The sequence below is a fragment of the Eulemur rufifrons genome, chromosome 21 (genome assembly GCF_041146395.1).
Source record: "Eulemur rufifrons isolate Redbay chromosome 21, OSU_ERuf_1, whole genome shotgun sequence".
In the NCBI taxonomy this organism is placed as follows: domain Eukaryota; kingdom Metazoa; phylum Chordata; class Mammalia; order Primates; family Lemuridae; genus Eulemur; species Eulemur rufifrons.
Genome location: NC_091003.1, coordinates 13,882,579 through 13,894,412, shown reverse-complemented (window position 1 = coordinate 13,894,412; position 11,834 = coordinate 13,882,579). Strand labels below are relative to the sequence as shown.

Genomic DNA, 11,834 nt, shown 5'->3' with positions numbered 1-11,834 from the left:
AAGAAGATCACTTGAACCTAGGAGTTCAAGGCTGCAGCGAACTACGATCAGACCACTGTACTCCAGCCTGGGTGACAGAGGGAGACCCTGCCTGTAAAAAAAAATTAAAAAAATAAAAAAATAAAAAAGACAAATTTTATTTGTTTGTTCTCATTTGGGTGCTCTCTTTGTTTATTTCCACAGGTGCTAATGCTGTCCTAGTGGTTATTGCATAATCATTTGAGCCTCTCAACTCTGGGAAACGAGGACTATGGGGAAACTGAGACCAAAAGGGCAAAATCTGGGAGATTGAGGATGATGCAGTATAAAAATTCCCCTCAACTCCTGAAACTCACGCACAAACAGTACATAATAGTCCAGAGTCTTTAGGAAGATAACAGCATCTTTATTATTGGAAGATGTCATGTAATCAGGTTTACACCAAACAACCTATAAAAAGTTTCCTTTTGCCCTCCAGTTTTGCCCTGCTTTCTGGTGGAGCACGATTGCAATTCCATGCAATTCCCAAATAAACTCTTTTTTTTTTTTTTGAGAATCAATCTCTCTGTTGTTTATTTTACATTGATAATTTCAAAATATGATTTCTGAGAGGACACAAACATTCAGACCATAGCGGTCAGCTCCCTCTTTTTTGGAATAAAAAAAAAAAAAAAAGCCCAAGGCCAGAGAGTTTATTTTAATAAAGTTTTTTGTTTGTTTGTTTTTAGAGTTGGAGTCCGTGTTGCCCAGGTTGGGGTGCAGTGGCTATTCCCAGGTGCAATCATAGTGCACTGCAGCCTCAAACTCCTGGGCTCAGGTGATCCTCCTGCCTCAGGTTCCCAAGTAGCTGGGACTATAGGCACATATCACCTCGCCTAGCTTTAATAAAGTTTTTGATACACTCATCTTCAAAGAAAAACCATGAAACAAAGCATTCCAAAGACAAATAAAAGTAATTTTGTCCATTCTTCACTGTGGAGTATCTTAACCATAGATTCTAATGTTTTGGTCTTAGATGGGTCCTAGGAGTAGTAATTTCTTTTTTTAAAGTTCCCCAGATGTTTCCTATGTGCAGACAGGGTTGAGAAGTCCTGGGCTAGAAAACTAGAGTGTTTCTCAGACCAAACTGTGAATCTGAATCCCCCAGGACAGTGCTTCTCAAACTTTAATATGCACACAAATCGCTGCAAGAGCTTGTTAAAATGCAGATTCCGATTCAGTAGTTTTGTGGCGGAGCCCAGCACTTTGCACTTCTAACAAGCTCCCAAGTGTCATAGATGCTGCTGGCTCATGGACTTCACTCTAAGTGGCGAGGCCCTAGGGCTAGGCTATTCCAGGAAATACAGATTCCTGGGTCCCACCTGTCAGAGATTCTGATTTGGTTAGTTTCTTGTGAGACCCAAAAGTCTGCAGTTTAACAAGCTCCCTAAGTTGTTTCTGATGCCCAGGTAGATTTGGGAATTACTAGAATCCCAAATGAATAATGTCTAAACTACATACCGTTAAAATCTGGAAACAAATTGTGGTTCTATCATTAACTCCTTGTGTGATCTTAGGAGATTTCCCTTCCCGTCTGTAGGTCTCTTTATCAAGAAGAGAGTGGAGAAGTCGATCTCCTACACCCTTCTAGTCCTCACCTTTGAGAACCACCCACTCCCCACGCCTCACCCCCAAGACAGTTCACGACCAATGGTGGCATGAGTCTGCGAACTACAGTGCCCACAATGCCCCGCGCTTCTCCGCTTTCACGTAGGGTCGTGCGGTGGGGGCCGATAATGGAGGCATTCCCCACAATCCTTTGCGGTGGCTCAAGATGGCGGCGCTCAATGGCGCCATGAGCGATTCGGAAAACAGCAGCGGCAGTAGCAGCAGCGATGCGGGGGAGCTGGCTCGGTGTCGCGAGGCAGCGATGCCGGCCTGGGGCTTGGAGCAGCGCCCGCGGGGGCCGGAGAAACCAAGAGCTGGTAGGGGACTGTGTTCGGGGAAGGCCGTGGGATCTTCCCCTGGGATTTGAGAGGATGGATGGGGCAGAGAGAGTCACTGGGACTCTCTTCCCCAAGGGAGCTCCGGGAGACTGGGTGGGGTTCAGACAGGTGCAGCAAGGAGGGTTGTTTCATTGTCTCAGTCGAGGAAACTGAGGCACCGAAATGTCTCTTGACTCTGCTTCCTTCGGTCTGTTCTCGCTGCCACACAATGATAAGACCGCCACCTCTCCGAGATGACTGCGACAGCTCACTCGCATTATTCTGGCATCCAGACTTTCCCTGCCTTCAACACATTCTCCTACCCTGAGGTTGCCAGTGAGTTGTGTCCATTGCATAACTCTTGACTGTGGCTCCCTAGTGCCCTGGGAATAAATCCGAAACCCTTCAACATAAAGATGCCTAATCCTGGATAGAATCCGGTGGGTCCTTGAATTTGGAATGGGAAAATATTGCATCTTTACTTTTCATTACCCTCCCACTGAACTTTAGCATCTGTTTCCATCATGCTTGTGAGCAGCAAGCCACAGTAGTTTTGGCAATACCTGTTACTTTATCCCAAACGAAAGTCACAGATTTTCATGTCTTGTTTACAATCTTTGCAGATATATCAATATATCATTTTATTGATAATAAGATATTGGGGAAAAGCCAGTTTACTCTTATCGCTACTTTAAAATTGCACTAATTTTAAGATCCATCTCTAGATCTTATTTAATGCATTAATAAACAAGCACACATATTATTATCTAGCTAAATTTCAGTATCATTGGTTTTCTTTGTAATCCTATATGTTGCATTTTATGCACTTAAAACATTATTCTAGGCCGGGCGCGGTGGCTCACACCTGTAATCCTAGCACTCTAGGAGGCCTAGGCAGGTGGATCGTTTGAGTTCAGGAGTTCGAGACCAGCCTGAACAAGAGCGAGACCCCGTCTCTACTAAAAATAGAAAGAAATTAGCTGGACAACTAAAATATATACAAAAAATTAGTGGGGCATGGTGGTGCATGCCCGTAGTCCCAGCTACTCAGGAGGCTGAGACAGAAGGATCACTTGAGCCCAGGAGTTTGAGGTTGCTGAGAGCTAGGCTGATGCCACGGCACTCTAGCCCAGGGAACAGAGTGAGACTCTGTCTCAAAAACAAAAACATTATTCTAAGAAGGAAACCAGGCTTCACTAGGCTGTTAGAGGTGAACATGGCAAAGAAAGGTTAAGAACCTCTGTTTCCTTCAAAGGACCCACAAGCCCTTTGATGTTCCATTCACTGCCTGCCTCTCCCTTCCTGCTCTCCCGCCACAGTGCGCTTCCAGTAAGTAGGCTCCAGACTCTACCTTCTCACCTCTGAGTGTCATAACTGCAGTTTTCTCTGCAAGTTCTATATAGATCTGCCTTTCCATCTCGATCACTCACTGGCAGTGAGAACTTAGGCATCTGTACAGTGGGGATAATGGTAGTGCCTACCCGATAACGTTGAGAGATGCATCTACAGTGCTTGATGTATATTAAAGGCCCAATAAATGGCGGCAAATATGTGCTTGGCCTCTCCACATGTACTGCTTTCCCCCTCCTGCCTAACTTTTGCTCCTTCTTTAATCCAACTGAGACACTACCTCTCTGGGAGGTACTGAGTGAGAGATTATGTGATGTGAACTTCATGAAGGCTAGACTCTGGCCTTTCTCTCCACCACAGTATCCTCAGGGCCTCGCACAGTACTGAAGACAATAGTCCTTGAATGAATGAACTTGCCCAAAAAGCACTTCTAATGAATAAGGGGACCAGGATTCCAGCAGACTCCCAGTCCAGTTGCTTCTGCCTTGACAGAATGGATTCCTTTGTGGCAGTGTTAGGAGGACTCGATGTTAAGTGCTGGTCTGGGACAAATAACCTAACTTTTGGGAGCAGCAGTTTCCTCATCTGTAAAACTCCTAAGGTGGTTGTGAGTCTCAAACATGAACCAATATGTGCAAAGATACACACATGAGAAGTGGCATCCAAGGTACTGGCTTTACAACTCATTATTTTTGTAACATCATAAATCCCCTGCTGATCACAGTAGATGTAGCTGCTGATAATAGGTGCTATTATTTATCAAGCACCTACTGTGTGCCAGGCAAGATGTTGGACATTTGGAGTACATTCTTGGGTGATTCTAGTAGTAGCCACCAGGAGTTGAGAACTCACTGTGTGCCCTCATTCTAAATACTGCATTCGTTGTCTGGTTTAATCTTTCCAGCAATACCGCAAAGAGGGTATTATTAGCTCCATTTTACAGATGAGAAAGCTGATGCTCAGAAAGGTGAAGTAACTTGGCCAAGGTCATCGAGCTTGTAAGTGGTAGACCCAGACATAAATCCAGACCTGTCTGACTGCCAAGTCCACACTTTTCATTGCTGTTCCAGCACTCCCTGGCATGAATAAGTGTCTACTGTAAGCAAAACTCCCACCCTTTGGTCTATGACTATGTGGAAATAAATGTAGGTCACTATTTTATTTATAGACTCTCTAGATACAGCTCTTAAATCCAGTGATGAGGAACTGGTCACTTTAATTTTAGGGCGGCATGTACTTTGATTTATTTGTCCAACATTTATTTCTTACTGAGGCACTTTGCCAGAAGTTGGGGATACCAAGATAAAAAGAGGGAAACCATGTACCCAAGTAGCTTCCATATCCAGGGAGGAGATGGACGTGGAAACAAAGCATCCAAAACACTAACTCAGAAAGTTGGTAATCTTAGCCCTATTTTATAGATGAGAAGACAAAGGCTCAGGGAGATAACGTGCCTTGCGCAGGATCACACAGCTTGTCGGTGGCAGAGCCAGGACTCAACTGAAGTGTTTCCCTCTGGGGTCTAACACTCTTTCCGTTCCGTGACAGTCCCTCCCATTCATTGCTCAGGAGTCATGACGGAGGAGATACCCTTCCTACTCGTGATTATGTGCTCAAGGAGAGAGACCAAGTCTTTAAAGAGCGTCCATCCAGGCCCCCACGTTATGCAACTCCAGGAGCATCACGTGCTTTTTGCATTCTGTATTGTGCTCTAGAGCACATTGACGTAGACCACAAGGTACTAGGACACAGAGGCAATGTGTATATACGATGGCATAGACCCCGCAGTGTCCCCTGCAGTTGTTTAATACACCGGGGCCCTCCACTGGGCCCAAGTTACCAAGTGTCCATTTTGTTCAGTTCGCCCTTTAAATACACAGGCCCATTTTGTCCTATTAATGAAGTCAGAAACCTCAGAGCCGTCTTCCCTCATCTCTCACGCCTGCCCTGCAGCCAGCCCACCAGCGGATCCTGTTGACTCTGTCTTCACAATGCATCCATCCAGAGTCCAGCATGTCTTACCTCCTCAGTTACTGCAGCCAACTCCCTGTTTCCACACCACGGCCAGAGATGTTCTATGAAAACCTGAATCAGTTCATTTCCCTCCTCTGCTCAGTCCTCCCAGGGCTCCTCATCTTCCTCAAAGCCCAGGTCCTTCCCTTGGCCCCCATGAGTTCTCCATCTCTGCTGCTCCCCAGTTGTAAACCCACCGGGCAGGCTCCTGCCCCAGGGCCTTTGCACATGCTCTTCCCTCTGCCTGGAAGACTCTCCCAGATAGCAGCTGGGCTCACTCCCTCACCCAAACCTCTGTTTATCAGTGAAGCCCTCCCTGCGCACCTTCGTACAGGGATCCCCCAGCACTCTCCACCTCCCTCCCCTGCTTGCTTTTTTTCTGTTTTTTTCATGTATTTTCTGTTATGCAATTTTATACTCTGTGTGTGTGAGAGAGAGAGAGAGAGATCTCTCTCTACCAACTAGAACGTAAGCTGCATGAAGACAGGGATATTTGCCTAGGATGTTCAGCGTCTGGAGCACCTGGTTGCTAATAGGCATCCTGCATTTAGCTGAATGAAGGTCCACCAGGCCAGGCATCCCCAATGTTTTGGCTCAAAAAATGTGATCAGCATAAAGAGTCACCTTCTCTCTCTTTCACAGCATTTAGCACACAGCTGGGCACACAGTAGACACTCATTAAATTGTGCAATCAGGTTACACTTAGACTTGTCTGTTCAGCATCGAGGGTCAGAGGGGGCCCTGGAGCCAGATGCCCTGAATCCTTGTACCAACTTTGTTGCTTAATATCTTTCTGACTCTGGCCGAGTTATTTTATCTTTCTTTGATGTTTCTTCTTCTGTAAATGGGGATAATAGTAATCCCTCTGATGGGGCTGTTGGGAAGATTCACTGAGTTATACATGTAAATTGCTTAAGATAGTGCCCAGCATGCAACAGATGTGGTCATCGTTGTTGTTTCCTCTGTAAATGCCTCAATTTTCATCTTTCCACAGGTGCTGCGAATAACCAGATGCCAACTGCCCACCCGAGCCTCAGGTACCGTACACTGTGGGCTCGAGTTTTCTTTTCACTCATTCAACACATATTGATCCCCTGCCTGTGCCAGATGCCAGCTAGAGCCCTGGGACATCCAAGTGAACAAAGACACACATAGTCCCTGCACTCACGGGGGCAGTCTGGGAGCCGGCAGGAAGTGAGGTCGTTTTGTGTGTGTTGCAGACATAAGGTGGATGAGCACGAACAGGATGGCAACGAGCTCCAGACCACCCCTGAATTCCGAGCCCACGTGGCCAAGAAACTGGGAGCCCTGCTAGACAGGTAACCAAAAGCGTGCTTTCTCTTCTCCCGCCCTTGTTAATTCAAACAGCCATGGCCCACGTCAGCCAGGAGTTCGGTGTGTCCAGGCAGGGACATGGCAGGCAGGTGGCACACGTCACCTCACCGCATTCATAAAGCACACATCACAGTAGGTCCACGCCCGCGCTCTGAACCCCCGAGAAGCGAGAGCTCATTCCTGCCACAAGAGGGCAAGGGACGGTCAAGTTCTTTCTTGGGTGCCTTGCGTGTCCCAGGCACTGCACCCGTTCTCTGCCTCACATTCTGCACAGGTTGAAAATACAGTCTGTAAAAGATTCAGGTCGGCGTTCCTCAAGTAAGGGCCAGGGAACACTACCTGTTGGAGTCCATCCGGGCTGCTATAACAAAACACCGTACACTGGGTAGCTTATAAACAACAGAAATTTCTTTCTCACATTGTGGAGGCCAAGTCCAAGATCAAGGCACCAGCAGATTCAGAGTCTAGCGAGGGCCGTCTTCCCAGTTCATAGATGGCGCCTTCTCACATGCCTCCACTGCACCCTCACCTGGTGGAAGGGGCGAGGGGTCTCTCTCGGACTTCTTTTATAAGGGCACAGATGCCATTCATGAGGGCTCCACCCTCATGACCTCTCAAAGGCCCCCCCCACCTTTTAATACCTTGAGGGTAAGGATTTCAGTGTAAGAATTTGGGGAAGACACAAACATTAAGAGTTTAGCACTAGCCCAAAGCGTGCCTCTAGGGGAAAAAAAGCGGGTCCAACCAGCAGTTTGAGAAACACTGCAATCTACATACCTCCGTGTGCCCCTGGAGATTGAGGTTCATAATAGTATATTCAAGGCTCCAAAAATTGCTGTGGTCAAGAGACCCGTATAACAGTTTATCCCAGCGTTTTCCAAACTCAGCTGGCCACAGTGCCTTTGTTTCATGGAAGACCAGTCGGTTTACCATGGAACGTGTTTTGGGATATGCTGATCTAGATCCGTGCCGGACTGGCAGGGCCCTAGCAGGTTCGGAAGGGAGAGTAGGTTTGGGGTCCATCGTCCTTGCATTCGAAGTAAATACCAGAAAAGACTAACGAGTCTTCCCAAAGCATAAACCCACTGTTCTTCTACGAGACAGAATATCGGGCCAGGGCCCAGCAGCCTGAACCCCCGCAGCGTTAGTGCCAGGCCCCCAGCTCAAGAATGGGAGAAGGGTGTTTAGGAAGATCGGTGCATTTCAGCCTGTGGGAGCACAGTTGTTCTTCACGACTCTTTGGCTTCCGGGTGAACAGGGCCCACTGGGCACTGCAGTGAGCCACCAGGGGTGTTTCTGCAGCAGAAATCCAACAGAATGCCAGTCGGCCGTGGTTGGAATATTCCCTGCAGTGCTCCCACATTTCCCTGCAAGGAGACTTAAATGATACTGTAGTTGGTCCCTTGCTTTAAATCAGGGTCTCTCCATCTCAGCACTGTTGACATGTTTGACTGGGTCATTCTTTGTCACTGAGGTCTGTCCTTCCCATCATAGGACGTTTAGCAACATCCCTGGTCTCTAGCCACTAGACGCTAGTAGCACACACCCCACCAGTTGTGACAGCCAAACACGTCTCCAGATACTGCTAAATGCCCCTGGTGGCCAACACTGAACTGCGTTGGGGCAGAGTCAGGTGCCTGGACAGCATCATCCTCACTCCCTCCCTCTCTCCAGGTTGCTCTTCCTAAACAGGGCTTTGGGGGACACCTTTGGAATACATGGAGGGACGTTAGGGACAGCGCCCGGTATGTTTGCTGTGAGGACATTGTGGAGGGCAGCTCACTGTGACTTCTCCATCAGCATTTACCAGAGACACGCTTCCTGGTCTCTCTGTGCTTCCAGAGAGATGTCACAGGTCCTGGGAAGCTTGTTGCTTTTTTTGATGACCATAATCATCTTTGTCATCGCCATAGCTACCATTTACTGAGCGCTTGCTTGTGGCCAGGATCTGTGCCGAGTGCTCGATAGCCGTTTCTCTCATTTCATCATCGTGACGACCCTAAGGGGTAGGGGCTATTTTCATTACTAGTGTATAAATGGGAAACAGAGGCACCGAGAGGTAAAGTCACTTGCCAGAAGGAACACAGCTAGTCAAGTGACAAAACCAGGATTCAAAACCCAGGTCTCTGAAGTCTGAATAAGGTCAATGAATTATATCAATTTCAGTTTCCTCGTTACAATATTCTACTATAGTTACATAGTCACCATTGGGAGAAAGTAGGTGGAGGGTGTATAAGATTTCTGTATTATTTTGGCAACTGCATATCAATGTACAGTTATCTCAAATTTTTTAAAAATTTAAAAACAAAACAAAACAGGTCTGCCCTGCTCTAGAAGCTGACTTCTGAATCAAATCCTCTCAATGGATCATATTTCCCTTTTCATGCTTGCTGCTAGGAAGCTCAGAGCAAAAAGTATGCCCCCTTTAGCAAGCATATAGAACTTCCTGACCACACTTACATCTCTCTCTGTCCCTCCTGCCCTCATTTCTCTTTGCTCTGTTTGAGGTTGTATTCATTTTCTTGTGCCATGAGTATATTTAAAACTTCTTCAGTACTTTTTGGAATAAAGTGGGCTTTAAACAAATGAAGCACTGCAGTTTGAGTTGGTGGGGGCTGGCTGTATGCGCCAGCCCTCTTACCAAGCCAGTGTGCTGTCTGCTTTTGCATTTAAGATCACATGGCTCTGTCCCCTCCACTTAAAAAAGTTTTTTTTAAATTTTTTAAAAAAATTATTCCCTCAAATGTCATCCTAAATCAACCATCTCCTCTCCACTTAGCGTCATTACCATCTCAGAAGTAGTGAAGGAGCCAAGAAAAGCTGAGGTACAGAAAGTCGCCTCGGAGGATGATGGTGAGTAGTTATACTATTAATAACAGCTTTTGCTTATTAAGCACCTACTATGTGTCGGTAGCTGGTCAATACAGTTTTGGTCTATTCTTCCATCTGCTCAGCCCCCGCTGGGAGGCAGGTGTTACGATGAGACTCCCATTTACAATCAAGGAAACTGAGGTTCTGAGAAATGATGTCACTTGCCTAAGGTGACCTCGTCTGTCTAGCCTGGAGCGAGCTCTTTACTGCCACACTCCACAGACCCACCCCTCTGTGTCCGTCTGTCCCAGGCCAACTCATTTGCCACTGTGGAGGCTGCCTCAGGTAAGAGGCTCAACTCTGACTTCCAGAAGCCTCTGAGGGCTGGCCAGCCTGATGTGTCCCCATCCACTGGCACGATCGGGTATCAAGCAGGCCTCTGGTCACAGGGCATCATTTTGCAGCTAGACGACTGGTTCCCAAGTCTGCCTGTGGACCCGGAGCTCCTGGGGAGGCGGGGTTGGCATCTGGTGGCTCTGACTCTGCCCCTTGGAACCTCAGGTTTCCGCCTTTTCTTCACATCCGTCCCTGGAGGCCCCGAGAAGGAGGCTTCTCCCAAACCCCGCCGAAAGCGCCAGCCCTCCAGTTCCAGGTGAGAACTCCCCCACTCTCCTCACGTCCCCTCCTTGTTGCTCCTCTCCTGTCCCAGCCGGTCCCCCGGAATAGCCAGGCAGACTCCAGGCAGGTCCAGGCCAAGGAAGGGGCCCTGGCAGGCAGCTCAAGAAATGCTGTACCCAGCAAGAGGTTGGGGGTGGCTTTGGCTGTTCACTGCTTTTTGGGCACCCATCTTGGGCCAGGCACCTCACTTTATCAGGGCACTTGAGGGGATGCCAGCTGCCAAGTCAGGTCAGAGGCTTCTGGAAGGCAGCAGTTGAGCCTCCTGAGACATCCCTGTGAGGCCTGGGCTCCATTTAGGTGCCCCATTTTATAGATGAAGATACTGAGAGTCAGAGAGGTTAAGACACTGAACGAGGCCACAGTGCTGGCAAGCAGAGAAGCCGGGTTCGGAGCCCAGGTCGGCCTCCCTCCCAAGCCGGAGCTCTCTCCCTGCCTCCCTCTGCGGCCTCTTTCCGGGGCCCTGGACCGAGGGAGGGCAGTGAGAGGCCGCGCTGGCGTCCCGTCCCTGTGCCAGCCAACCAGACTGCCCTCCCCTGCAGCAGCGAGGACAGCGACGAGGAGTGGCGGCGGTGCCGGGAGGCAGCCGTGTCGGCATCCGACATCCTGCAGGAGTCCGCCCTGCACGGCCCTGTCCGGGTGGAGAAGGAGGCGGGAAAGAAAAGGAAGTCGAAAAAGAAAGCCAAGAAGGCGGCCGGTGTCGACCCTGCTGTAGCCACCTCCACCAGCACCGCCAGCGGGGCCACAGCCCAGAAGCAGGAAAAGGAGCCAGGCGAGCTCAATGGGGACCACATGTCACTTGGGACCAAAAAGAAGAAAAGGAAGAAAAAGGCGAGGAAGGCCGGTGAGCCTTCTCCACTCCCACCAGCAAAGAGTGCTGCGGCCGAGCCCACAGACTGACCCCGGCTGTGGGCACAGGGCCCAGCTAGCTCCACGGACGCGGTGCCCGCCGGGGAAGGCGTTTCCAAGCCCCGCCTCTCTCTCCAAGTTCAAGGGCTTGGCTGGCAAGTCCACACTCTGCCCATGAGATCCTGGTGGTGATGGGGGCTTGCTCCAGAGTCGGGGCAAAGATGTGGCTATAGGGTGAGAAGCCTAAGCAAGGCCTGCCTCTCTGTGCTCCCACAAGGGCGGGGGTAGACCCGTTGTACCAGAACATTCCATGGGAGTGTTCGGGAAGAAGGAGCCTTCCGGTTATTCAAGACTAGTGGCCAAGTGGCACAGCTCCCACCTCCCCGGAACTGAGGTGGGCCAGCGAAGGCACAGGGACTTTCTCCTCCACCCACGTCCTCAGCCTGGAGTGAGAAGCCATCTGTGGAAAATGGGGGGATGGGTCCCCACGATGCCACGGCCCAGAGGAACTTTTATTTCCTCCCCTCAACCCACATAGACTTGATAGAATTGCCTGAAAAAGAAGAGCGATATTCCTCCCCCCCCACCCCCACCCCCGGTTTTCCAGAATTTTCTTTCTCCACATTTGTGAATTTACTGGGCACAACGCTATCTCTGTAGCACCCAGATTATTGAAAATAAATTGTCAAGGGACCCACAACAAAACTTAGAGTGATCTGAGTGCTGCCTCCCTGTCAGTGCCAAACCATAATGAAACATTTTAAATAAACCTCCTCCTCCTGCCTGTGCCCTGGGCCACGTTCCTTCACCCCAGCTTGGCGACGTCAGGACGTGTGACACAGCACTTGCGGACTCGGT

At 49.1% G+C, this 11,834-nt stretch overlaps 1 protein-coding gene across 5 annotated transcripts; it reads left to right on the top strand.

The window, feature by feature from the left end:
- Positions 1-1,792: 1,792 nt before the first annotated feature.
- C21H12orf43 (chromosome 21 C12orf43 homolog) lies at positions 1,793-11,786 on the top strand. Of its 5 annotated transcripts, none has more exons than XM_069497031.1 (6): positions 1,793-1,943; positions 6,301-6,343; positions 6,527-6,625; positions 9,421-9,494; positions 10,047-10,104; positions 10,673-11,786. In XM_069497031.1, exons 1-6 carry the CDS (start codon positions 1,793-1,795, stop codon positions 11,025-11,027), a joined length of 780 nt encoding a protein of 259 aa, XP_069353132.1. In that variant the 3' UTR covers positions 11,028-11,786. The 5 variants fall into 5 exon arrangements, with proteins under 5 accessions (XP_069353132.1, XP_069353131.1, XP_069353130.1 ...); XM_069497030.1 differs by having other exon boundaries at positions 10,670-11,786; XM_069497029.1 differs by having other exon boundaries at positions 10,014-10,104.
- Positions 11,787-11,834: the final 48 nt, after the last annotated feature.